Genomic DNA, 27,207 nt, shown 5'->3' with positions numbered 1-27,207 from the left:
CATGAGTCCCTTGTTTGTCCTGAACAGTTAAATTGTCCGCTGTTCTTCAGAAAAATCCTTCAGGTCCACCATATTCTTAGATTTTTCAGCATTTTTGTGTAATTGAACTCTTTCCAACAATGACTGTATGATTTTGAAATTCATCTTTTCACACTGAGGACAACTGAGGAACTCATGCGACTATTACAGAAGATTTAGACGCTCACTGATGCTCCAGAAAGAAAACGCAATGCATTAAGAGCCGATGAACAGAATGAAGATGTGTACATTTTTCTTATTTTGCCAAAATATCATTTTTTTTTCCATTTAATACTGCCCTTTAGAAGCTACAGAACATACTTAAATGTTTCCTAGAAGACAAAATAAGTGAAATTTACCTGACCTTCGAATTCAAAAAGTTTTCATCCCCGGCTCTTAATGCATCGTGTTTCCTTCTGAAGCATCAGTGAGTGTTTAAATTTTCTATAATAGTTGCATATGAGTCCCTCAGTTGTCCTCAGTGTGAAAAGATGGATCTCAAAATCATACAGTCATTGTTGGAAAGGGTTTAAATACACAAAAATGGTGAAAAACCAAAGAATTTGTGGGACAGCAGGCCGTTTAACTGTTCAGGACAAACAAGGGACTCATGAAAAACTATCACTAAAAAAAACAGCTTTGGATCATTCAGGTAACAACACAGTATTACGAATCAAATGTATGTAAACTTTTGAACAGGGTAATTTTTACAACTATTATTTTCTCTTGTGGACTATATGTAAACGTCTTTTATGTGAAATATATTTTTGTGGTGAGTGCTAAGTATAAAAAAAAAAAAATACTTGCATTTTGTATGATATCTCATTCTGGTAAAATAATTAACATTTTGCAGGTTCTGCGAGGTGTATGTAAACCTTTGAGTTTACATACACTGTATTCAGGCTTTATAGGGTTAATGTATCTTTACATTTTTTTTAATTCTGAACACTTCATGCCTCATGCTTTCCTCTTGTCCTCTGTTCACAGGTTCTATGGGACTGGAGAGTCAGTTTAAGCACCTGTATAAGGTGAACTTCGACAACATGGCGTCATATTTGCAGAAGAAACAGGAAAGACTAGAACAGGAGAGCAGGAAGAGAGCAGCAGCAAATGGCTCTAAACCCAATAAAAAAAGTAAAACGGAGAGCGGCGCTATGCCTCAAAGCACCAGCTGAGAGAACGTTGTCTTATTTTAAGTTTTGCTTTTTTGTAATGTTTACATAAATATATTACTTTCTTTTTTTCTTTTTTTTTTTGTTAATTTACAGTGATTATAATTTTTTTTTATTCATTCATAGTCTCAGTTTTCTGAATATTACCATGCTGTAGTGTCCTTTGGCCACTAGAGGCTGCTATACTTTCAGTCCTCTCAGCTACAGCCAGCGCCGTCACACAGGTGCAATTTCATCAGACAACAGGAACATAATGTATAACAAGAGTGCTTTAAAAAATGAGATCTGTGCATTCAGTTTTTCTTAAAGTTAGACTTTTATTTTTTTGAGTAAAAGTGACTACAAATCTGTACATCCTGTATAATGTTTATACTTTTACAAAACCAAATAAAAACAACACAAATGGTTCATAGCTGAGCTGTACATGGTTCAATTCCCTGAAAGATGCTTTGGATTTTCAAATGGCCAAGATTTCACTCATTTCCTGCTATTTACTGCCTCTGATGGGATTCCAGCTGAAACAAATAAGCAAAAAGCTAGGTTTGACTAAATATAACACCAGTAATGACTAAAATGCATGCAGTGCAATGTTTAAACATTGACCTTCCTCATTTCTTTTTTCCTCCCATTGTTAAATTTTCACTCTTCTTTTTCTGCACCTATGAAAAGAAACCGGGATAATAAGGAGAAAATGGCAAATGCCAGTTAAAACATAACTAATAAATGCTCACTGCTAACCTCATTCATGGCGTCATCTATCTGTTTGAGTTCCTCGTATCTGTCCCGGGATTCTCGTAAGGGCTGTACCATTACCTCCTCAATCTGAGGAAACAACTGCAACACAAAGAGAACAAGCAATGTCACAATTTGGTATCTATTGCAGGTTTCGCATTGTACTCTAAAGTCCGAGCATAGCCAGTTCACCTTCATCACTGTCTCAAACATGGGGATCAGGACAAACTTGATGAAGCCGATCTGAGCAGTGGGCTTGGTCACTTTTTCTCTGTCCATGAAAGGAGCAACAGGTAAACCTTCTGCCTTCTCTCTATCACTCTGTTTGAGAGAGAAAACAATTCTGATGAAGAAAGAAGTGCATTAGGAGACCTATTATGTCGCTTGTGTCCCCAGAATGTGTCTGTGAAGTTTAAGCTCAAAGTACCCCACAGATCATTTATTATATCATTTTGAAAATGCCTATTTTGAGTGGAAGCAGAAACGCACTGTTTCCGTGCATGTCTCTTTAAATGCAAATGAGCTGCTGCTCCCCGCCCCTTTTTCCAGAACAGGGCTGTGCCTTTACAGCTCATACCTCAGATACTCTGCTAAAAAACATCTGTTTGGATTTGATAATCATGTCTATCACACTATATTAGTTTAAACTTATGATATATACATTTCTGAGCATGTTTTACTTGAACTTTCGCCATGGCGTCAGAACTGGTACACACCGGTGTTGCTTGTGTAAACAGAATGGCGGTGCCACACGTACAAACTTGCAGAGGGTGGTAATATTATAATAACCTCCCTTTTCTACATCACGGAGAGAGAGTGAAATATGAGCGGCTTTTGTTTTTTCACAAGCTTCAAGAGAAAGGCTTACCAACAAAAAATGTACTGGGTTGTTCATTTTCATGTTTTCTGGGTTGGTAGATGCACCAGGGACCCAATTATAACACTCAAACACGGAAAAAGACAGATTTTTCACAGATTTGCCTCCTTTAAGGTTTTTTAAAAGTCTTTTATGCTCATCAAGCTTGCATTTACAGTTGAGGTCAAAAGTTTACATACACCTTGCAGAATCTGCAAAATGTTAATTATTTTACCAAAATAAGAGGGATCATACAAAATGCATGTTATGTTTTATGTAGTACTGACCTGAATAAGACTGACATTTACATATAGTCCACAAGAGAAAATAATTTAATAAAAATGACTCAAGAGTTCAAAAGTTTACATGCACTTGATTCTTAATACTGTGTTGTTACCTAAATGACCCACAGCTGTGTTGTTTTGTTTAGTTTATGAGTCTCTTGTTTGTCCTGAACACTGTTTTTCATAACAATCCTTCAGGTCCCACAAACTCTTTGGTTTTTCAGCATTTCTGTGTATTTAGACCCATTCCATCAATGACTGTATGATTTTGAGATCAATCTTTGACTTTCATTGAGGACAACTCATATGAGGGACTAATATGCAACTATTACAGAAGAGTGAAACACTCACTGATGCTCCAGAAGGAAAAAACATGCATTAAGAGCCGGGAGGGGGGATGAAAACTTTTGAACAGATTGAAGATGCGTACATTTTTCTTATTTTGCCTAAATATCATATTTGTTTCATTTAGTATTGCCCTTCAGAAGCTACAGAAGATATGTACATGTTTCCCAAAAGACAAAATAAGTGAAATTTACCCTGATCTTCAAATTCAAAAAGTTTTCACCCTCCGGCTCTTAATGCATCGTTTTTCTGAAGCATCAGTGTTGCATATGAGTCGCTCAGTTGTCCTCAGTGTGGAAAGATGGATCTCAAAATTATACAATTATTGTTGGAAAGAGTTCAAATACACAAAAATGCTGAAAAACCAAAGAATTTGTAGTACCTGAAGGATTTTTCTGGATAAACAAGGGACTCATGAACAACTACTATCACTAAACATCAAATCACTAAACAAAACAAAACAAAAAAAAACACAGCTGTGGAACGGGGTCATTTTTATAAATTCAACTATTATTTTCTCTTGTGGATTATATGTAAACATCTTTTATGTGAAATATCTTATTGAGGTCAGTACTAAATAAAAATAAACATGCATTTTGTATGATCCCTATCATTTTGGTAAAATAATTATCATTTTGCAGATTCTGCAAGGTGTATGTGAACTTTTTATCAGCTGTTTGGACGGCAGCCATTCACTGCAGAGGATCCATTGATGAGCAAGTGATGTAACACTAAACTGATGAAGATGATGAAGAAACAAATTCATCTACATCTTGGATGGCCTAGGATGACTACATTTTCAACATTTTTAGATGAACTATTTCTTTAAAGCACTTAATAAAAAATGGGATGGTTTTTTACATCTTCATACAACACATGTGTAATGCTATTTTATCTACCTGCATGAAGTACTCCTCCAGCAAACAGTCCACCCACGGCTCAGCGACCTCCATCGGCCGAACCTCATTAGAGATGTCACAGCACTTGATCAGCACCATCTTCAACTACCACAAATACAGAGACAGAAGTTTAATAAGCTCATCACAGCACTTTCATGTAGGTGAATAGTGGCACTGTAAAATGGGTTCAGAAAGCTCACACAAGTAACATGCTCCTCATTAGTGAAGTCAAAGTTATCCACTTTCTGTTTGAAAGAGTCTAGGATCTCGCCATGTCGGGCCATGTCTGTGGCCAGTATCAGAGTGATGGTTCCCTGTCAAACACAAAATACACACTGAATCATTATTCATTGTTCAAAGGCACATGTATTACTTGTGTGTGCACAAAGGCGTGAGGCACACCTGACGAATCTGTTTGAAGGCTTCAGGATCAAAGTTGGCAAAGATGTTGCAGTCAGGCTGAGAGAATATCTGGAAGGCCACAGCGCAGTGATGGTTCTCCAGAGGAGAGATGTCATTGTACCTCACCGCCAGCTCTGTGCGCGCGTTAATCTGATACCTGGAAAAGAGAGAGGATGCTGCTGTCAGGGTCCAAAATCCTTGACATCTTGAATGTGTAAGGAAAAATCACAAAAACTCATTGTTCAAAACATTGAGGTAGTGTGATTAGTTTTTAAAGACTCTTATTCTCACCAAAGCTGCATTTATTTGATTAAAATACAGCAAAAATACAGCAATACTGCAAAAAATAAATCCTTAGCCATCTTCAAGAATCGGCTAAAAACACATCTCTTCCATCTTTATTTGACCCTCTAACTCTAGCACTCTATTCTAATTCTATTCTTTAAAAACAACTTGCCCTTTTAGACTTTTACTCTGTTCATTTACTTACTGCTTGTTTTCATAAAATAAAAAAATGAACACTAGCTTCTCTGTTCTTTTTGTAAGGCCTCTAACACTAGCTTGCTTTTTTGTTTTTCTATTCTATGTTTTCTTTTTATTTATTATATAATTTTAAAAAACTTTGCTACGTGTACTGCATTAGGCTAGCTGAGACATTGTCATAGCACTTACATTTTATTGCTCCTTTGTTTATTTTGATTGCTTCCATTGTCCTCTTTTGTAAGTTGCTTTGGATGAAAGTGTCTGCTAAATGTAATGTAAATGTAATATAGTTTCTATATATTTTAATATATCTATATATTTTTATATTTTAATAATAAAAAATATAATATTGTGTATAATAATAATAATAATAAAAATGTTATTATATTTAAATATCTTAATATATATATATATATATATATATATATATAGAGAGAGAGAGAGAGAGAGAGAGAGAGGCATTTTTTATTATTATTATTTTATTTTATTTTATTTTATCCAAAAATATGTAATTAGAAATAATTATATCACGCATATAATTTTGGCCTGGATGCTGATGAAATCACAAATAAATAAATAAATAAATAAATAAATAAATAAATAAATAAATAAATAAATAATATATTTTATTATATTTTACTTATATTTTTACTTTATCTTATTAAAAAAAAAAAAAAAATATATATATATATATAGTAAAATATAATAAAATAAATTATTTATTTATTTATTATTTGTTTATTTGTTTGTTTGTTTGTTTATTTTATTTTATTTATTTATTTTGTTTGTGTGTGTGATTTCATCAGCATCCAGGCATCCATATATATATATCAAACATAAAGTAAAATAAAATAAAAAAAAAACATAATAAAATACATAAACAATACAAATAAATAAATAAACAAATAAAATTAATTAATATTAATATTAATATTAATATTAATATTAATAAATAATAATAATAATAACAACAACAATATAAACCTGCAAAGAGAGGCAATTTATTGTTATGGATACTGCTGAAATCACCAAAAAATACATAAAATAAATAAATAAATTAATTAATTAATAATAATAATAATAATAATAATAATAAAAAAATAATAATAGTGTAATAATAATAACATATAATTATATTTTATATAATAATAATTTCATTATTAGTAATTCCAGTGCTTTGGGGACTTTTTTTTCTTTTTTTTTTTTTGTTTGTTTCTTTGTTTTGTGTGTTGCTTTTGTTTACCTGCATTTGTATGATTAAAATTTAAAAGAACTGTTTTCTATATCAATATATTTTAAAATATAATGTATTCCTGTGATGTAAAGCTGAATTTTCAGCAGTCAGAAAAGAAATAAAGAAATATATATGGCTGGTAAGAAATATTTTATGAGCAGTAATATAAATGTGAACGTGTATAAGACGGAGGCTCTTACGTGTTGTTGTACCCGGGATGATCCAGGTCATGACACACGGCTGCCGTCATCAGAATAAGAATATCTACTTGTGTGAACTTTTCCTGAAAAAGAAGCACAGCAGACTAAGACTCTTTCTATGTGTGAGTGATGACAGTCATTGTGAGGCCGGGTCTGCACATGTACTCCAGCTCCTCTACACTGGTAAATTAGAGTAAGTAATTTGTCCTCTAATAGCTCAGCCTGTAATAGCTGGGATAATTAATCCAATGACCTCTTAATACACGTCCATGGCAACAGCAACACAGAAAGGCTGAAAGCATCTTCATAGACACAGAATTGCTTTTACACCCCCATACATCACTCATTTATCACTTTGCTATTTCTCAGTCTCTTTCATTCAACTCCCACTTCTCTTTAATCTACCTCTGATGCTCCAACTTTCCTGACATAAAGAAACAGGTGGCTGTGGAGCAAAAAAGGTGTTTTTAAAATATAGTTGAAAAATGAGAAAGAGAAAGTGTGTATACCTGTAGGTTGCAGAGGTAGATCATGCTGTACATCATCTGAGTGACGCAGAAACAGTGGCGGAAATTATGAAAAGGATTATTCCGGTAATTGTCATGGATGCAAAGCTGAAAGCAGAGAGAGAGAGGCAATTTATTTTATTTTATGTTATGTTATTTTATTTTACTTTTAGTTTTTCCAAAAACATATAATTATAACAAATTATATAACACAAACAATTTTTGTCTGCAGGCTAATGAAACTAGCAAAAAGTAAATAATAATAATAATAATAATAAAAAATAGAATAGAATAAAATAAAATAATAAAATAAAAATATTAATTAATAGATGAATAATAATAATAATATTAATTAATACATTAATATCAACAACAATAACAACAATAATAATCTCAGAAATGTGCAGAGAGAGAAGCAATTTATTTTATTTTTCCAGAATATAATGAAATCACACATAATATTGGTCTGGAGGCTGATGAAATCATAAATAAAATAAAATAAAATAAAATAAAATAAAATAAAAAAAAAAAATTATATTAGAATTTATGTATCTAAAAATATCATATAAATGTGCAGAGAGGGGCAATTTATTTTTTATTTTATTATTTTATTTTATTTGTTATATTTTTGGCCTGGAGGCTAATAAAATCACCAAAAATAAATAAATAAATTCATTCATTCATTCATTCATTATAATAATAATCTAAAAAATGTACATTGAAGGAGAACCTGAGATACATAAAAAGTTAAGTTAAAAAAAAAGGTTTTTATTTGTAAATAAATATATTAATAATAATAATAATAATGTCAGAAACATGCAGAGATAAACGCAATTTATTTAGATTTATTTTATTTAAATTAGTTTTACTTTGATTTGATTTGATTTTATTATTTTACTTTATTTTATTTTATTTTATTTTATTTTATTTTATTTTATTTTATTTTATTTTATTTTATTTTATTATTATATATAATTTTAGTCTGGAGGCCGATGAATTCACCAAAATGAATGAATGAATGAATGAATAGTCTCATAAATGTACATTGAAGGAGGGACTTGAGATACATAGAGAGAAATTAAAAAAAAAAAAATTAAAATGGTTTTTATAAATAAATAAATAAATGTACATTGAAGGAGGGACCTGAGATGTATAGAGAGAACTTTTCAAAAAAAAAAAAAAAAAAAATAAAAAATCTTTTATTTTGATTTTTCTTTAAATAAATGAATAAATAAAACTGTTGCTGTTTGGAAAATCCTTTACCTAAATTGTTGTTCCTGGCTTGTAAATACCTTATTATCCTATATTATCAACAAATCTTGAATTTAATCATTTTGTCAATTTGTTTTCTTTTAATTAGCACAGGTTTTGTATTTCTTTTTGGAACTAATTGATTGTTTATCACCGATATGAGCTTGCACGCCTAACGTAGATGCATAAGTTCAGATCAATGAGGCCTGCGTCCAATAACTCAGCAGGTTTTAGTCCAATGTGTTTACATTAGTATTTTCATGAAAAAGAAAATCCTCTTTGGGTAAAAATGACCTGAACACAACATTTGGGATTATAATTTTATAATATACTCTTACCAGCCATCTTTTCAGGGTGATGGGGTTAATATTAAAGTCCTTTACCAGCCCGAGGTCATGGTACATGTGCTCCAGACAACTCAGCATCTTAAAGCACAAAAGACTGATGATAGTATCTTCTGCAGTACAAAAAATGTGGTTTAGCACGTCAGTCACTTTCACCAAGAGTCTATCATGCATCTTGTGCACTGCTACAGCAACTTCAGTAGAACTTCAGAAGATATTCTGCGTCTGCCATTTGGCCGATCCTCACCTCGTTGGGCTCCCATTGCCACACGTCGAAGATTGGCTGCCTCAAAGCTTCTACCGTCTCCTGTGAGAGGTGGTACTACACAAGCCCCACAAACACAAGCACAAGCAACAGACGCAGAAGAGAGAAAACAGGGGGAGAGAAAAGAGGAGGAAGACAGAAGAGTGGCGTGTTAGACTCTTACCTCGTTGGACTCCCACAGCCAGACGTCGAAGGCGGGTTTTCTGAGGGCATCTATGGTTTGCTGGGAGAGCATGTACTGCAGGTGACAGAGCTCTCAGTTAACCCCCGATAACCAACGCCTGGCTGTGGCCATTGCGTACATTACATTCACATCTATCTGATTTTTAACCCCAAATGAGAATTTTTTAAAGTTACATCTGTAAAGGATAAACCTTGAATTTTGATGGTGCTGTATATACTGTTTTATATTGAATTATGAAAGCAGAAACTAAAGAAACCCATTACATCTGCCATGTTACCTTTGGGTATGAAGGCACATCTCTGCGAGGAGTTAACTTCTTGTTGTCATCTAGGAAACTACTGCAAAGGCAAAAAGCAAAGGGAGCTCAGTTGCTAGAACAGAACATGCTGTGTTCTTCATTTTTTTTAGTACCATGTCAACATCTTGCACAGAGAGTATCTTGAGAATATACAGCTATCTTTAATTCATCTACAATCTGATCCTTCACTAATAAGGAAGCACGTGAGAGCCAAGTCAGCTCATTAAGACTCAAAAGGGAATAGACCTGATCTCCTCTGTTAGTATTTTTAACAAGAGCTGACTAAGACAACACCTGGGCTGCTTCTTAATTCTCCTCTCATTAAATTTAGCAGTACAGACAGTGCTATCAATAGCCTGCTATAGATACTCCCTTGTGAAAAACATTTTTTTTAAATATTTTTTAGGACACTTGATTGTATTTGAACTCTTCCTGCCATTGAAGTTTCCATCATTTATGTCATGCTTGTCTCCCAGTTCACTGTTATATGAAAAGGGGCGCTATTACACATCTTCAGAAATAGTACGGGATCCAGAAACAAGCAAAAGAAGCACTGTCTAAGCACACCTCGATTCCTCGATTTGAGTACTCAGTTTTTAAAAAATCCTTGGACCCTATTTTAATGATCTAAGCGCATGGTCTAATCATAGACTGTAAAAAATATGGACGTAGTGTCTGATTTTTTTTGCTGTAAAGTTGGGCATTTCAACATGGGGACTCTATAGGATTGACTCCCTTTTGGAGCCAGTCTCTAGTGGCCCGTCGATGAATTGCAATTTAAGTCACTTCCGTGTTGGTTTCAATAGAGAGAGCAGGAGGTTGCCGCTTGGGTCTAATGCGCATGGCACAGGTGCACTTAGGTTGTGTCCGAATCCACTTTTGCTGTTTTAAGGATGGGAAAAATGGTTGGCGCGCCCAGGACATGGTCTAAAAGGTTTGTCCCTATTATCTTAATGAGTCATGGGTGTGTTTGGGGCGTAACGTGAGTTAAACCAATCAGAGTCTCATCTCCCATTCCCTTTAAGAGCCAGCTACGCTCACGCCATGGCGGATTTGCTATTTACATGATGGAATTTGCTAGAACAAAGACTGAACGCTTCTCCAGAGAGCAGGGCTAGCACCAAGGAGAGGCATTCACGGGCTGAGGCCCCTCAAATGGGTTACTGTGCACGCCCTTTCCATCGTCTCCCATCCTTGCTGAACATGATTGTTTTGGAAAGCGAATGTGAAACAAAAACAGTGCTCATAAGAAAGCGATTGACTATCCATTATGACATGTAGGCACTTTTGTATTTATGTACACAATAATAATCTTTTACAGTGTAATCCTTTCATTTTTAATATTTGGCATGTTTGTGTGCTGGTGCGCTTCCCTGTGTGTGTAAGAAGCCTACAGGTGCATATTGCTAACACGCTCTTTAAATGACAACAAAAAATACTGCGCCATTGACTTTAGACTATTTCAGTTGCCTCAAAATAGTAATAATAGTTCTCAATATGCTAACTGTTCATCGCAAGTGTAAAATAAAAGCTCAAACCCTCACTCTGAGTTTATACGTTTTGATGTCCATATATTCAAAAAATTACAGTGGCTGTTGCATTTCTGTCATAAAGAAATGGCCTAATATTACAAAAAATGATGTGGACATTTGAATTAAATGTTTAGTCAACATTAAACATGGATAAGATTGTGCAGTAAAGTGTAAAAACAATCGTCAGGTCGTTCCTGCCCTCTGCAGGCATTTGATATATTGTAAAATGTACATTAGCTCTATTGTTTATAATACATTATGTATTTTAACAGTTTTGTTTAATAAAACCACATGCTAATATATATGTAGTTTAAGTAATTTTAAAGGCTGTTTACTGATTACCTGATTACTTGATTAATGATCAGAATAATCAGCAGATTACTCATTACCAATATAATCGTTAATGAGAGCCCTATTGATCAAAAATCAAAAGCTTTGGGGGTGTTTAAAAGAAAAGCTGTTCTTTCTTTTGATTATATACAGTATATATATATATATATGTGTGTGTGTACAGTGTTGGGGAAAGTTACTTTTAAAAGTAATGCATTACAATTTTGCGTTACTCCCTGAAAAAGGGAGTTACTTTTATGGAAAGTAATGTGTTACGTTACTTTGTGTTACTTTTTAAATCTGGGCAGGGCTTGCTTCTTTGTTTTTCATATAAAACAATTCTAATGTAAAAACCCCTTTACACCAAAAGTGAAATTAATTCACCTCAGGCTGAAAGAAAAGGACATTTATGCAGGAGATCACTCTTCAGCTTTAAAAAAAACAACAAATGTCAGTTTATCTAAAGTAATTTTTGCTTATTAGTATGGTTGAATTGCATCATTGAAGGTCAGCAGCAAAGACACTGGTTAATAAAATGGGATTAAATACATAAAGGATATTTGTTTTATTTAACATATTTATTTATTGCAGGGTTGCGTCATATTCTGAGTTTGCATTTTACTGTTTTTATTCATTCTGAGGAATACTGAATCTGTTTTTTTGTGAGTGAGATGAATTAATGCATGTTCACATTTAGTCTAGAATACAGTAACATCATGTTTATTCCCAATTTCCCAACAGGAGACTTGTCAATCAATAAATAGGGAAAAAAGTAACTGCCGTTACTTATTAGAAAAAGTAACTCAGATATTTTCTTAGAAATTCAAAAGTAATGCGTTACTTTACTAGTTACTTGAAAAAAGTAATATTATTACATAACTTGCATTACTTGTAATGCGTTACCCCCAACACTGTATATATATACATATTATACTTATACATCACAAACTTATTTTTCATCCCCTTTCCTCCAACTATGACTTTATGTAACTTTTCATAATAAAACCACTTCCAGAATAAAACCCAGTCTTAAAAAACATCTTAAAAAATCCAGTTTTTCTTGGAAATACATTTGAGTACAGATGTAAAATTGGTTGCAAAATGCTACTGATATGTCCTGACAATTAAACTGAACATTTAGTCAGTTCAAAAATGCCGTTCCAGGATCTCCAGAAAAAGCAGTGAGGTCACTGACCTGTTGTTCCTGGAGGCCATTTCCTCTCGCAGCTTCTTGATGTCACTGCGACATTTCTCGATCTCCACCACCTTCATTCCCTCCACTGAAGAGACAGAGAGGAAAATGACGGAAACACAATACATAATGCATACAAGTATGACAAGATGGTTTTACATATTTCAAGTGAGCCAAACACAGAAAGAAATATGGAAATGAGCTGGTGAACATGGGTTGAAACCCCAGGGGTTTTCCTATACAGACTGCTGAGCCATAAAAAGTACATTTGACACCTGTCACTGTCTGGCATGTTTCCCTCCATTGTCCAAAACCATCCTGCTGGTCTGAAGTACAAGCAGCTTTGTCATCTATTTGACAGCTGTTTTTATTCACATCTCAAACCTTGGTTGTAAGAATGCAGATATGTCATACAAGCTGTCCATCTTGATGTCTGTCTAATGTAGCTAGAATCTACTGAATTCTAGATGAATTGTGAGCAGTATACTTTGATTAGAAACATGGCCTCTGGACTCATGTTGTATAATTTAATTAGTGTAATCACACACATCATATAATCTCTGGACTTCCTGCTACTATTCTGTTTATAGACCGTGCACCGTAATAAATCACCGCAAATTATATGAGGCCGATGAACTGTTCACACTGATGAAGGGGTCAGGGTCCATCGCCTTGGTGACTGATTACATCACAGCTGTATTTAGATTTCTCTGGACACACAGATGTGCTGCAATGGAATGAATCCTGGACTCCTGGTGATGTTCCATGGAGCATCATTACTGGAGTGTGCAAGGACTTATTTGATATTTGTGTCACGTTTAAAGAAGCGGCTATTAAACTGAACCTAACTTAATTTGTTTAGCAGTGGATTAGAAGTCAAAAAACTCTCCTGTCGCTCAAACAGTAGAGATAATAAAATGTGTACCTTGAATGCAATATAAGCCGTTATGGACAAAACATCTACCAAATGCATAATGCATAAAATATAAATGTTGAAATGAGTTTCTCATGTTCTGGCATAATGAGACAGCTCATTTGTGGAAGTCATTTGTAGAAATGTAAACACCTGCGTTACTAAAACACAGCACTGTTTGATTGATTATTCCATCCAGCCCAACACAGTAACATTGACTCAAACAATAGTGTCAGTATGTGGCTGTTTGGCTAACCAATGGCAGAAAGGAGGAGTGCCTGAAAAAAATCAATACTGTTGCAATGAAGTTTACTGATGCTAGTAACTCCTTTAACAAATAGGTGTGTCTTCAGAATGCCCTCTTACTACTAAGAAAAAAAAGAAAAAACAAGCAACCTATTACCACAAGCTCAAAACAACTGATGCAAACTGTTGCATATACAGTGAAGATCAAAATTAGAGAACTTTCTTACATTTCAAGGCCACTGCTTAGTCCTTCAAATTATCCTAACAGGAATAGTAGGGCAGTATATGCTTTTTAAAACATATTTCATAACTTAACTGCATTCAGAAGCAAATTATAAGAAACTTAAATGAGATATTTGAAAATCAAAAATTAGAGAACACTTACAGATACCTCCAAGTTATTAGTGTTAATCTGGCACCTGGTGCTAATTTCCTTAATTATATGACCAACCCTATTTAACCAAGAGCATTCCTCTAATTTCACTGAGAATGCATGATGGCAGGCCGCTATAAGGTCACTGAATACCTGCGACAGGAGGTTGTCCAAATAAAGGCCAAAGGGATGACCCTTTCAGCTATTGCAAGAGAAGTTGGTCATTCCATATCTGTGATTTCTCGAATACTGCAGGTTTACAATGACACAAATTCATTTAAGTCCCCCAAAAAAGGCTGGTCGTCCAAGACAAATGCATGAGAAGACAGGATAATCCAGAGACTCTCAGTGGGGAATCGGTTCAACACTGCAGCTGGAATTGCTTGCTGAACAAGATCTGGATCTGTCTTGGCATATTTAAGAGAAGTCAGACTGAAAGTGCACTCTGCAGTGACTAAGGGAGTGTTCACACTTGTAGTTCGGTTTATTTGGATCATTTTGTCCAAAAATCTACATTTGGTCCTGGTCCGATTAGCACAAACCTAAAGGCAGGTGATACATGCACAACCTGATTGGTATGGTTGAATGACATATATTTTGTGATGGAACTCACCGAACATCCCAAACTAAAAGATTTGTTCAACTGAAAGCGATACTGTGCAGACTGATCAGTGTATGACATCAAAGTCCCATTCACAGATCTGTCTGCTCAGCGTCGCTATAAGTCAAACACATCCTAACCCTCTCATCAGCAGAAATAATCAAAAGGTTAATCTCATCTTTGCTAAGGAACAGAGGAGAACTTTAGTGATAAGAGCAGGTTTAATTTATTTAGGTCTGATGGGAAACATTTTGTTTGGTGTCAAACTGAGGAGAGACTGAAACCCAAGTGCCTAAAGAAGTCATTGAAAGGTGGAGAAGGAAGTGTCATGGTTTGGGGGATGTTTTCTGCAGCAGAGATACAATCATTATAGAGATACATGGCAGGGTGAATGCAAATGTTTATCAGAACCTCCATCAGCTACATGCTGTTCCTTCCCTGTTAGCACCTCCCAATCAGCCTACAATTTTCATGCAAGACAATGCAAACTGCAAAACATGTAAAGCAGTTCCTTGAAGCTAAGAACACTGAAATGATGAAATGGCCAGCCCAGAGTCCTGATCTAAACCTGACTGGAACATCCTTGGTGACAAAGTTATGGCAAAAAAACACTAAAGTTACCAAACTGTGGAAGAAGAGTGGACCAAGATAGGGGTGTGCGATATATATCGTCTACGATAATATCATAATTGTTTCTTGAACAATAGGCAATTGAGTATATCACAAAAACCAAACAAAAGTGTACGCATATAAGATGTAGGTTAGATTACTGAGCTTGCGCATTTAGAGTTCATGCTTTCACTGCATGACTTCCTTGAGATAATGGGGCAAATATGCCCTTGTATGACTTTATTTTATATTTATGTCATCTAACGGTTAAGCCTTAAATGCATGACTGTTTCACCAATCATTATTACATATTCAAGTCTTTAGCGACCCGGACCTATATATCCAGTACGGATGGATCTCTAACTTCTGCAATAGCAAACTCTCTGATATTTTAAGAACAATTGCAGAAGAATAAAATAAAGCCTATTTCTTGACGTTTCGAAACTTATAAGGGTTCAATTTGAGCAGATGATTTTACCATCACCGTCACTGTCAGAACGCACTTCCACAGTACATCTAACAGCACCTGGCTCATATTCGTGATCTCAACCATATTCGCAAAACTATAGTTTTCACTGACTTCAAAATTAATAGTTTGATCGCTGGCAGCTTATTCACCACATCCACCGTCAAATAACAGTGACATTTATATTTTATTGCATACAGTACTTGTTCTGCAGTAAAACCATTCAAACCAAATCAGTTTTTGCTAATGATATTCTTTTGTTTTATGCCTGTGATAATTACAAGTGAAACATCACGTCATTATTGTCTACTAAACAGTGCTGCCTTGAGGAATAAAGGTGAACTGCATGTATTTAGTTATCAGATACTTACATATTTTTGCGCACGAAAAATATATTTACATTACACACCTCGGATCCCTAGCGAGCCTATACACTTTTTACAAAAAAAGAAAATATATATATATATAAAAAAAACGAAGGAGGGAGAGGGTAGCAACTGACGTCCCGGGTCGCTAAAGACCCGGTTATTATGACACAAAGAGTTTTTTCTTCTCCAAATATAAACATGATCGCAAATGTGATATTGATTTTATAAAACAGTCCAATAAACAAGAAGTTAATGGACTTTTAAGTAAGAAGTTTTAGACACAAGTTACTGTTTAATTCTGTTTTTATTCTATATTTATCTTGTTTTTGTTCCTGCTCTATTTTGTCAACGAAAACAGTTTTAAAAAAACCCACAGCAAAACTGTTTCGCGACACACACAATGGTGTTTCATTACTGAACTAATCAGTCGTTTGAACGAAACAGTTGAATGAATGACTCACTCATGCAGTGATTTGCCACCACCTACTGGCGATTTTAGGTTTATATTTAAAGTATACTGTCCCTTTTTGTCCCCCAAAATCATTTCAAATATCACTATTGAATAAAATACCAGCACAATTAAATTCCCAGCAACATATCGTCTAATTACTGGTACTGACAAATTCCAGAAAATGTTGAGATATCACTTTTTCGTCATTGTCGCACACCCCTACACCAAAATCACACCAGTGCAGTGTGAGAAACAAGTGATGCAAGATGCACTGAAGTCATTCAAAGCAAGGGCCTCTACACTTCCTACTAATTTCTGACAGATATAACCCTTCAAAATTTTTGTTGTCATCTTCTTTCGTGCTCCAGTGCTTACTGTTCTCTAATTTTGATCATTTTGATGAGCCAAAACTTTTGATTTTAGAGTGCTGTAGATATCTAATCCAGCACAGCCCAGTTTAATCTTACAGCGGAAATAGCTCCACCTGCTTTACACAGAGGAGATATTCAAATGTTTAAACAAATGAACTCATGACAGTCATGCTTACAGGAGCAACAGGAGGAAAAAAAAAAACAGCTGAATATGAAATTGTGACCTAGTTTTATGTTTTACAGGCTGTTGATACTCTGATGTTAAACAGCACCCTGCACATGGCACTTCAGCCGGATACAGAGCCTTCTAAAATATACAGTGCGAAAGTCTAATAAATCAATTTTCTTTCCAAACACAGTTGAAAAGAGTAGATGTGCCTTTAAATAATAATCTGCACCAACTAATGCAAATAATAACTTACATTGTCCTCACAGAATCTTTTCAAAGTGACTAAACAAAAGAAAGCAAATGTGTGAATGAAAAAATGACCTGGAGAGATCCCATAATATCCATAAAGTGCTATTACAATTATTAGCCTTCATCACGTCACTTAACCCAATTCACTTACTTTGGGTAAAACGAAGCAACAAAGTAAGTGTAGTGGCAGATGGTAAACAAAACACATAAACATGAAGCAAAGAAGTGGATCTGTAAAGAATAGGCCCAGGTCATGTTTCCCCTCTAAATAAATCAATAAATAAACGTTTTGTGTGATGCACCCAAGATTCTATCTAGATGCTTTCTTGAAGTTCTTCATTAACAGCAATGCATGTCTCAGAAGCAATGTCTCGGCACAACAATGTTTATCTGCTAATGACAAGTGCATTGCACGTGACCTGTTTCAATTGCAGCATCACCTGCTCTAGCGTTAAATCTTATAGGATATATTGCACAATAAATAAATCATTGGCTATTTGAGTTATCAGCTGTGTATGGAAGGCTTCTTATATAAACCACTTATATAAATCAAACACAAAACACATCTACTTCCTCATATCATGATCCCTAATGTAAAACATACTGGGTTTACCATAATGCACTGCTGATGTTGAAAGCACTACAGAATAAATGATCAACGATTCACTGAAAGCAGCATCCAGAATGTGTTGTTTGTGAATATTAGCCCTCCATTTTAACATGAACTCCATTAGCAAGACACCAGAGCAGATATTGAGTGTAAACAGTTTAAGACTCACACTCCACTCTCTTCTCCAGCATGGCTAGGCGATTTGTCACCTCAGTCTTCAGTTCGTTGATTTTAAATGCCCTTGGGGAGACAGCAGCCAGGCAGACCGGTGCAGATGAAGAGAAATATACAAAGATCATTCATCCTTGAAATACCAAAAGGATTCAAAATTCAATCAAAAGAAGGTCATCATGAATTAACTGAGAGATTGAACATAAAATACAGAAGCAGAGACGGTGATAATACCTGGAGAACTGCTCCGCCACCTGAGTCAGAACATTCTGGAAAAGCTCCTCTTTATCTGAGAGAAGAAAAAACAAGCCACATTCATAATCATAGCCAAACAGCAAAAAGATGAATAAAGCATTCTACAACAGTATAAATAACAGGTATAAATAGATAAATCAATATAAAGATGAAGAAACAAATCCCAATGTCCTTGAAAATCCCTTGTATCAACACTTACATCTATATAGAGTGAGACTTAATAAATATACACACTTTTAAATGTAGCTCCACTCACTCTCTGGTGAGTTCTGGCTAATAAAAGGAGAAACAAAAACATCCTATTGGCTTTTGTCATTGGCAACGGCTTAATGTTTGGCTAATTAGCATTGCCCGTTAGCAGCTGATTGTAAAATAACATTAAATTGATCAAAAGTGACAGCAAAGACATTAATAATGTTACAAAAAACAACATATTACAATGATTTCTGAAGGATCATGTGACACTCAAGACTGGAGTAATGATGCTGAAAATTCAGCTTTGTATCACAGGAATTATTAAGAAGTTATTTTACATTGAAATAATATTTCATGATATTATTGTTTTACTGTTTTATCAATTAAAGAAGACATATTATGCCCCTTTTTACAAGATGTAAAGTCTCAAGCTGTCCCCATAATGTGTCTGTGAAGTTTCAGCTCAAAATACCCCAAAGATCATTTATTATATCATTTTGAAAATGCCTATTTTGAGCGGAAGCATAAACACGCTGTTTTCATGCATGACTCTTTAAATGCAAATGAGCTGCTGCTCCCCGCCCCCTTTTCCAGAATAGAGCTGTGCCTTTACAGCTCGTACCTCAGATATTTTCCCAAAAACCATCTGTTAGTTTTGATTATCATGTCACACGGCATGTGAGTACTAAACTAAGTTCTCTTTCATGTCTTACTGCGTTTAAACTGTCAAATACACACAGGTTTATGTTAAAACACACAAGTTACAAAAACAGTTATCGGTTGTGCTGGTTATGTCTGTGAAGGTAAACAGCTGGGAAAGAAATGGCATGTTTATATTAGATCTGTGTGGCAGCAGTGTAATATACGGTAAATAAATCAATAAATCTACTGCTCTCTTGTCTCCTCTGAGGCTGGGACTCTAAATATTGTTCTGTGCTCATCTGTGCAGCCAAAGACAGAACAGTTAGCATGCTTTACTTGAACATTTGCCATGGCATTAGAACTTTACACCGTTGTTGCTTGCAAAAACAAAATGATGGCACCGAGGGTGGAAACATGCAGATTAACGGGCAGAAATATAATAATAAGATCCACTGTCTACATCACGGGAGGAACGAAATCTGACGTGCTATTTTTTCACAATCTTGCAGTGAAAGGCTTACCAAAACAAAGTTACTGGGTTGTCTTTTTTCACATTGTCTGGGTTGGTAGATGCACTGGAGAACTGATTATAGCACTTAAACACTGAAAAAGATTTTCATGATGTGTCACCCTTTAAATAAATGCAGTCTTGGTGAGCAAAAGAGACTTCTTTCAATAAATCGGACCGACCTTAAACTTTTGGATAGTAGTGTTTATATGGGGCAGCCATGGCCTAATGGTTAGGGAGTCTGGCTTGTAACCGAAAGTCCCAGGTCCGGCAGGGAATGAAGGTGGGGGGAGTGAATAACCAGCACTCTCTCCACCCTTAATACCACGACTGAGGTGAGTCCCTTGAGTAAGACACCGATCCCCTAACTGCTCCCCGGGCGCCGCAGCGATAGCAATATGGCTGCCCACTGCTCCAGGTGTGTGTTCACGGTGTGTGTGTGTGTGTATGTGCGCGTGTTTGTTCACTACTCACTACTGTGTGTATGCACTTGGATGGTTTAAATGCAGAGCAGAAATTCCGAGTATGGGTCACTGTACTTGGCCTCACGTCCTTTCCTTTCCTTTCCTATATGGATGATATTTCACTACATTATAGTAGATGTTTTGCCAACGTTTTCCCATGTCTGCTGACCTTTACATCCTAGCTCAGGATGGTAACCATTAAAGTGTCCCATTTGTGTTCTCTTGATGCCATCAACCAATCAATGTTGACATGATGTAATTGTCCTGTGACTCCAGAGTAATTAGTCACCCTGCCAAACTTTTTAAAAGGTGCCACACCAGCAAAGCAACAAAAGATGAACAGATTTCTCAAGTTTTTATATAGACACTGTTCACTGCTCCATCTCCAAATTAGTTCACAGAGGTCAGAGGTCACATCATCTTAACCAGGCTATTGCTGCCTTCATATCCTCCAATGCAGTTCCTACTTACATGTTTGGAAGTTTTAAATATGATTTCATATGCTTGTGTGGTTTCATATTTCCTTGGTTTCTTTTTTACTTGTTACTCCAGTACAGTACAGTATTTGTGCATAATTGATAGGACACTGAAAAGCAAAGCAGAAAAATATATGACGTTGACAATAAATCTGCTGAGGAACTGTCTTGGAATGCAAATGAATCAGAGAATCTGTCCAAAAAAGAACCTTGTATATTTAAGCTTGCTTTGAAAATCAAAAAAAAGTTATAATCACTTCTCTGCTCATGATAAAACGGATAGATTGAAAAGACTGCAGTCCACCCCCGCCGCAAGAGTGTTCGCACAATGATAAATGGACTTGCTCTTGTGAACACACGCAGCTTTCTGCACGCTCCATTTATGGAGATTTGAGAACATATGAGTGATCACTCCAGAGCTGTTTCAGTCTTCATAATAAAACAAACCCCATTTCCCATTTCAGCCAGAATGTAAACACTATCAACAAAAGCACAGCACTGTAGATGTGATTCATACACATATAAACATTCAGGGTAAGTGAAATTGCATAACGTGCAGAACATCTGACACTTACCTGCAAGTTGCCCGCCAGTTATTGGCACCACTTTGTATGGCGACCTTCAAAAACACCAGGAAACACAACCGAAGTTACAAAGCAGTTGGCGCCACACTAAATCACGTCCCTTTTCCCTATAGGACAGTCCTGTTATTCCTCATGAGAGCGGCAGTTTTCTGTAGCATTACCATCCAAGATGTCATCTAATCTCTTCTTGTGGTCGACTGATTGTGTTGGCGAATGGGTACATTTGAACTCTGGTTCTCAAAGAGTAACTTCCCCTTTATCTATATCTGGCCGCCATCCATTGTTTGTCTAGCATGTAGGGCAGATCTCCATATAACCAACAGATAAGGTTCAGACAGTAGGCTAGTTTACTGGGCTTCTCGCCTCTGAATGTTTAAACAGCGTCTTTATGTTTCCCTGAGTCTATCTGCAAATTGGTGTTAAATTAGATGTTAAACTCAACATTTAGTATTTAACAAAAACATTACTGCTAAGAGAGATGAAATACTCTAAAGAGTTTTTCCATTTTAATTAACCTGCAAAAAAGGTCCATATAAAAGTAGTGAATTACTTGTTTGCTTTATTTCTTACTTATACAAACACCATATGGTGGACCATTTGCTGTGAAATCGGTTTGAAGAGATTCTACTAAAGTACATGTTTTGACACTAGTGCGTGAAACTGATGTTATGTGTATAACAAATTGGATTTATGTTTATAAATAGGTTGGAGGGCTAAGTTACCTCTCTGAGTTGTTTGGCATTGTGGGGTCGATGGAGACCATTGCTCCTGTTGAGTCCAGAAGGGAAATGGTTGTGTTCCTGTCAGCAGCAGATACATTCTCTAAATTTGGGAGCACTTCAAAAGTGGAAACACTTCAGCTACACACACAAACACACACACTCACATACATCGTACTGTACCTGGAGAGCCCCGTGGCAGTGCAGAATAACTCCTTTATATCACATGGGCTGCAGAAACGGCTGAAAACCACCTGAAAGAAACAGATATTCTGATCAGTGTATCTGAAACAAACTGAGCTTTTTCAGTTAAGGCCACTTTTGACTTAAAATCCTAAAAACACTAAAATGTATTTATGTTACGTTGATCTGATCATGACCTTGACCTTTGGATTTGTAATATTGTGTGCAACAGTAATGACCTGTGATGGTTATGACATTTTTCACTTTCTGGAAAAACATTTTGGAGTTGCCGATACAAAATGGAACTTAAAATAAATTTATTTTATGAAGTAAAAAGATAAAACACTTTGGTAAAAACGGTTTGGTAATGACACCTAATAAAGCTACTTTCAGACCATGAGGATAATATTTCTGATTTTAAATCAGCAGAAAAAGGCTCAAATTTTCAAGGTTTTTCATTTTCATTCCATCAAAATCAAATAATTTTGCAAAACTTACATCATTTTCTAAAATGTGTGGTATGATGATAATGGCAGCAGTTCTTTGTTGTGAAGTTATTAAATTGGAGGCATAAATGCATGAATGAAAATATGCATTTTACAGGGGAAGTTAAATATTCTGGGTGGTGGCAAATCAAAATAGCAGAAATCTGTCAAAATTAGTAAAAAATTAATTCAAGAAATAATAATAACACAGTTTGATGCTTTTTAATTCCTCCTTTAATACTAAAATGATATTTAAATAAAACCACTTTTTTTGTCTTTAAAATCATCCTTTTATCATCAGAGCAGAATCAATGTAATTTGTAAGAATTCAATTTTTAAAAGGTACATTTCTTTAAGATATTTAAAAATATGATGACATATGGAATATATTTAAACATTAATAAATTGTACTGTACCACTGTACCATCTCAAATTATAGGCTCAAGTGTAAAATAATTAAAGATGTACACTACCAGTCAAAAGTTTTTAATGTTTTTTTTTAAAGAAGTCTCATCTGGCCACCTGTATTTATTTGATCCAAAGTACACCAACAGTACAACAGTAAAATTTTCTAAATATTTTTACTATTTAAAATACCTGTTTTCTATCTGATATATATTTAAAATGTAATTTATTCCTGTGATCAAACCTAAATTTTCAGCATCATTACTCCAGTCCTCAGTGTCACATGATCCTTCAGAAATGATTATAATATGCTGATAATTATTATTATTAAGAAACCTAAAAAAAAATTCTACTCTTTTCAACGCAATAATAATAATAAATGTTTTTTGAGCATCAAATCAGAATATTAGAATGATTCTGAAAAAGAAGCTGAAAATTCAGCTTTGAAACCACAGGAATAAATGATATTTTAAAATATATTCAAAAAGAAAACACGTATTTTAAATAGTAAAAATATTTCTAAATGTTACTGTTTTAGCTGTACTTTGGATCAAATAAATGCAAGCTTGGTGAGCATAAGAGACTTTAAAAACATTAAAAGTCTCACTGTTCCAAAACTTTTGACTGGTAGTGTAGTTTTTACTCTCTTATTAAGTCGAAAGTACAATTTCACAGATTTTAATACTTTTTCAAGGGTAAGTTAAAAATTCTGGGTAGGCGGCTGGGTAGCTCAAAAGAGGGGAAAGTAATTACAGAGAAAATAATAAATTCAGTTTGAAGCTTTTTTTATGATTGCTTCAAAAAATCTTTAAAAATCACCCTACGAGGCAGAATCAATGTGACTTCGATTATCTTCCTGATTTCTATGTATGATGCTGACCATCACAGATGATAGTTTATTGATTATTTGAGATTCTGCACACGACCAAGGCCAAGTGCTGCCATCCGTCATTTGTATGTAGTGTCAGATCTGACCCTGAGCACTCTGACCCACTTACAACACATGTATATCTATCATCAGCAGGCACAACCAGACAGCAAAAACAGGTGACAACACAAAAAAGACAATGGGGGGGTGGGGGATGCAGCTGACAGACCGAACGAATGAAGAGGAAAAGAGAGAGAGAACGATAATAAGACTTCGAGCTGGGAAGACAGATGAGAGAGAGCAAAAGAGTGGGAGAAAGAGAGAGAACGGGGGAATTGTTCCATAACACAATTGCAGGTTCTGAGTTCAAAGATATGAGAAATACTTATTAGTGTCCAAAAATGAGCTTCTAATTGAGCACTTTGTCACAGATGAAACATAAAACCCACAACTAACAGCCTTGGAGAATAGAGACGATAAAATGATATACCACCAACCGTGGAGCAAAAATCCGTTATAGTAGTTTAATTTTAGCAGTGCGGTTCACTGAGAAGTTTCTAGTATTTTCAAGAGACTATGTGAGAGAGTTTAGGGCTGTAATTGAATATCAACTAAAAAGCCTGAAGACATACAGTTGCACTAGAACAAAAATATTTCAGCATTTCTCCTGTCGTATACGCCGTGTGTGCAGCAAGTGTGGGTGTATGCATACACACAGATGTGCTCATTAAAATGTCTATTTGTTTTTCATTGTCTTATAAGCTTTTATGTGCTGATTATTTTGTTTTTGTCCCATTGCCAAGAGTGAACAATGGCAGGCAGATGCACATTTGTAACTAGCAGAACAAAACCATAAGCATTGTATTGCTCTAATAATGCATGCAAAACACACTAATTTGCTGCGAGTAATTATTTGGTCCCAGTTTACATTAGTTTTTTTCTTTTTTTTCAACTTCACAATTATAATCAGAAATAATATGCAGCATAATTTGCACCCCAATTATAAAAAGTGCTATTAACACATAGTATTTAAGCTTACTTTTATTTGCTAAACATGTAAATATTTCTAAATTTTAATGCACATTTTTTTACTTTTTTTTTTTTTTTTAATTTTTAAAGGACAATGCTACAGTACAAAGTTGTTAACTGCAAGTTACCTTACTATATATAGTGACATCTTTATATGTAATTTTACTGTAAAGTCTGTCAAATTTATGGTTTTTGGAAATAAAAGCTATAAATGACCATATAATTTACAGTGAAAAACTGTAAAGTGGCATTCCAAGAAGTCCCTGTGTGACAGATATGGTTATATTTTATTTAAACACTTTTGTTTATTCTTATTTTTGTTTTCAGTCATGTACCATAGGGTGTTTTTTTTTCCATTTTCTGTTATTTAATTCATGCTTGTTGCATTATTTTAGTGTCAGGGGTTTCCCCAATGGTGTTTTGTGTGTATGACCCTGTGCACTTCATGTTTTATGAACAGACCACTTACTAAGAACTCTGTTTCATCATGTGGTTTTCTAGTAACCCACCTGTATTATCATAGTGGTTACTGGTTATCAGTACATTTTGAGATAAACAGGCAATTTAGGCAGTTCGAGTAAGCTGGTATTATCACTACGTCCCTTGATGAAATACCTGAAACACTGTCATCCTATTTTTTACAGTGAATTTTCTGGCTGCCATTTATTTTACTGTAAATTTAACAGGATATTTTTTTAAAGTGCAAGTGCATATTGTAGTAGTTAAGACACTTAATGTAAAGTGTGACCATCAAGCATGCAGCAGACAGAAACTGATTGTCACTTGGATACTTGGTAATTTAACTGATTATATCTCAACCATACCACATCTATTAATTAAAAACATTATTAAAAGCATTATTATCAGCCCAGCTGTCCACTTCCTCATAACAGAGTTGAGATTTTCCTGAGAACATGACACAGTGTAAGTTTTATCATGCGATGAAGCATTACATACAGGTTACTCTGTGTGTAAAAACTAATAAAATGTTTTATGAAGGCGACACAAAGTCTTTAAAAAAGAGGGCGTGAGTACAGAAAGAGTAAAAATGTACAGTTAACAAGTGCAGCGAAAATGAGTCAAATGATTCATATGACTAGATTTATTAAAAAATATGTTGATGCAAAAACAGAACGTAACATTAATAATCTCCAAAGAGCCAAATAGACAATTCAGTCAGTCGTTTCTGGGTATTTCATTTTATAAAGGTGAGTTTTTAAGTACATTTCTTTTAAGATTTTCTAGGTAAAGATAAAGTTTGAGCATTAATAAATAGCACTGCTGCATCTCAATCTACTTATAAATTCAAAATTTTGTTAATTTAATTTACTGTAATTCTCAAATATTTGTAAATAAATCATAAATTTTACTGTATAAAATGGTAACATGGTTCAATAACAAAATAAAATATAAGTGAATAAAGGGAGACCCTTTAATTTTTGTTTACTTTAGTGGAATTTTACATAATTTTAATAAGAGTAAAAAAGATATGTATCATATTTTGATAAAACTTCACAATAAGGTGTGATTTGTTAACATTAGTTAATGTATTAACTAACATGAACAATGAACAGTACATTTATTACACTATTTATTAGTCTTTGTTGAGGTTAGTTAATAATAATACAGTCGTTTGTTGTTTGTACATGTTAGTCCACAGTGCATTAACTAATGTTAACAACTTGTGATTTTAATAATGCATTAGTAAATGCTGAAATTAACATTAAGATTAATAAATGCTGTAGAAGTATTGTTCATTCTTAGTTCATGTTAACTAATGTATTTAACTAATGTTAACTAATGAACCTTATTGTAAAGTGTTACTCACATTTCTATATTTATAGTATGTATATTTGCCTTATTATATAACCAGTTTTAAAGCCATGTTTTTAAAATAGTCATGTAATAAACATGATACAGATACGAAAACAGCTGAAACTTTCTGAACAGTTTATTCGTTAATGTTTGCATTCTTTTCCCCCAAAACATTGTCATGCATGTAGTGAGAGTTTGCGCGTCACTCGGTGGTTTTACCTTCTGAATGCGTCCATCCACGTCCAGGTATATCATCCGATACGCCGAAGACGCGCTGCCCATCTCGGTCCCCTCTCTCTCTCCGTCCGCTGCCCTGGACTACCGGCTTTCGTTCGGTGGCTCCGTGACGGACCTAATATAAAGTTCTGACCGTTTCTTTGAACTGGAACGGATTTAATAACGTAGAGACCGTGTTGCTCATTGCCACTGATCTCTCAACTCATCGCCCCCCCTTC

General features: G+C 34.7%; 2 protein-coding genes across 6 annotated transcripts in view; one reads left to right on the top strand and one right to left on the bottom strand.

Moving 5' to 3' along the window:
- wdr4 (WD repeat domain 4) overlaps window positions 1-1,602 on the top strand; it is an 8,512-nt gene extending 6,910 nt beyond the window's left edge. The window contains exon 11 of the mRNA XM_051118872.1: window positions 1,006-1,602. Coding sequence (XP_050974829.1) covers window positions 1,006-1,193 — 188 coding nt within the window. The 3' untranslated portion in view covers window positions 1,194-1,602. The remainder of the gene's footprint in view (window positions 1-1,005) is intronic.
- pde9aa (phosphodiesterase 9aa) lies at window positions 1,563-27,207 on the bottom strand. Of its 5 annotated transcripts, none has more exons than XM_051118866.1 (19): window positions 26,972-27,207; window positions 22,139-22,221; window positions 21,971-22,048; window positions 21,240-21,283; window positions 18,359-18,413; window positions 18,123-18,193; window positions 12,531-12,615; window positions 9,453-9,513; window positions 9,155-9,229; window positions 8,721-8,807; window positions 7,135-7,239; window positions 6,626-6,708; window positions 4,709-4,865; window positions 4,507-4,620; window positions 4,307-4,411; window positions 2,115-2,243; window positions 1,929-2,024; window positions 1,794-1,849; window positions 1,563-1,705 (listed from the first exon to the last, which is right to left on the bottom strand). In XM_051118866.1, exons 1-18 carry the CDS (start codon window positions 27,032-27,034, stop codon window positions 1,799-1,801), a joined length of 1,542 nt encoding a protein of 513 aa, XP_050974823.1. In that variant the 5' UTR covers window positions 27,035-27,207; the 3' UTR covers window positions 1,563-1,705; window positions 1,794-1,798. The 5 variants fall into 5 exon arrangements, with proteins under 5 accessions (XP_050974823.1, XP_050974824.1, XP_050974827.1 ...); XM_051118867.1 differs by lacking the exon at window positions 9,155-9,229 and adding an exon at window positions 8,974-9,048; XM_051118870.1 differs by having other exon boundaries at window positions 22,151-22,221.

Source organism: Labeo rohita, chromosome 9 (assembly GCF_022985175.1).
Source record: "Labeo rohita strain BAU-BD-2019 chromosome 9, IGBB_LRoh.1.0, whole genome shotgun sequence".
NCBI classification, from domain to species: Eukaryota; Metazoa; Chordata; class Actinopteri; order Cypriniformes; family Cyprinidae; genus Labeo; species Labeo rohita.
The sequence above is the reverse complement of the archived record's forward strand: the minus strand, read 5'-3'. Positions and strand labels throughout refer to the sequence as shown.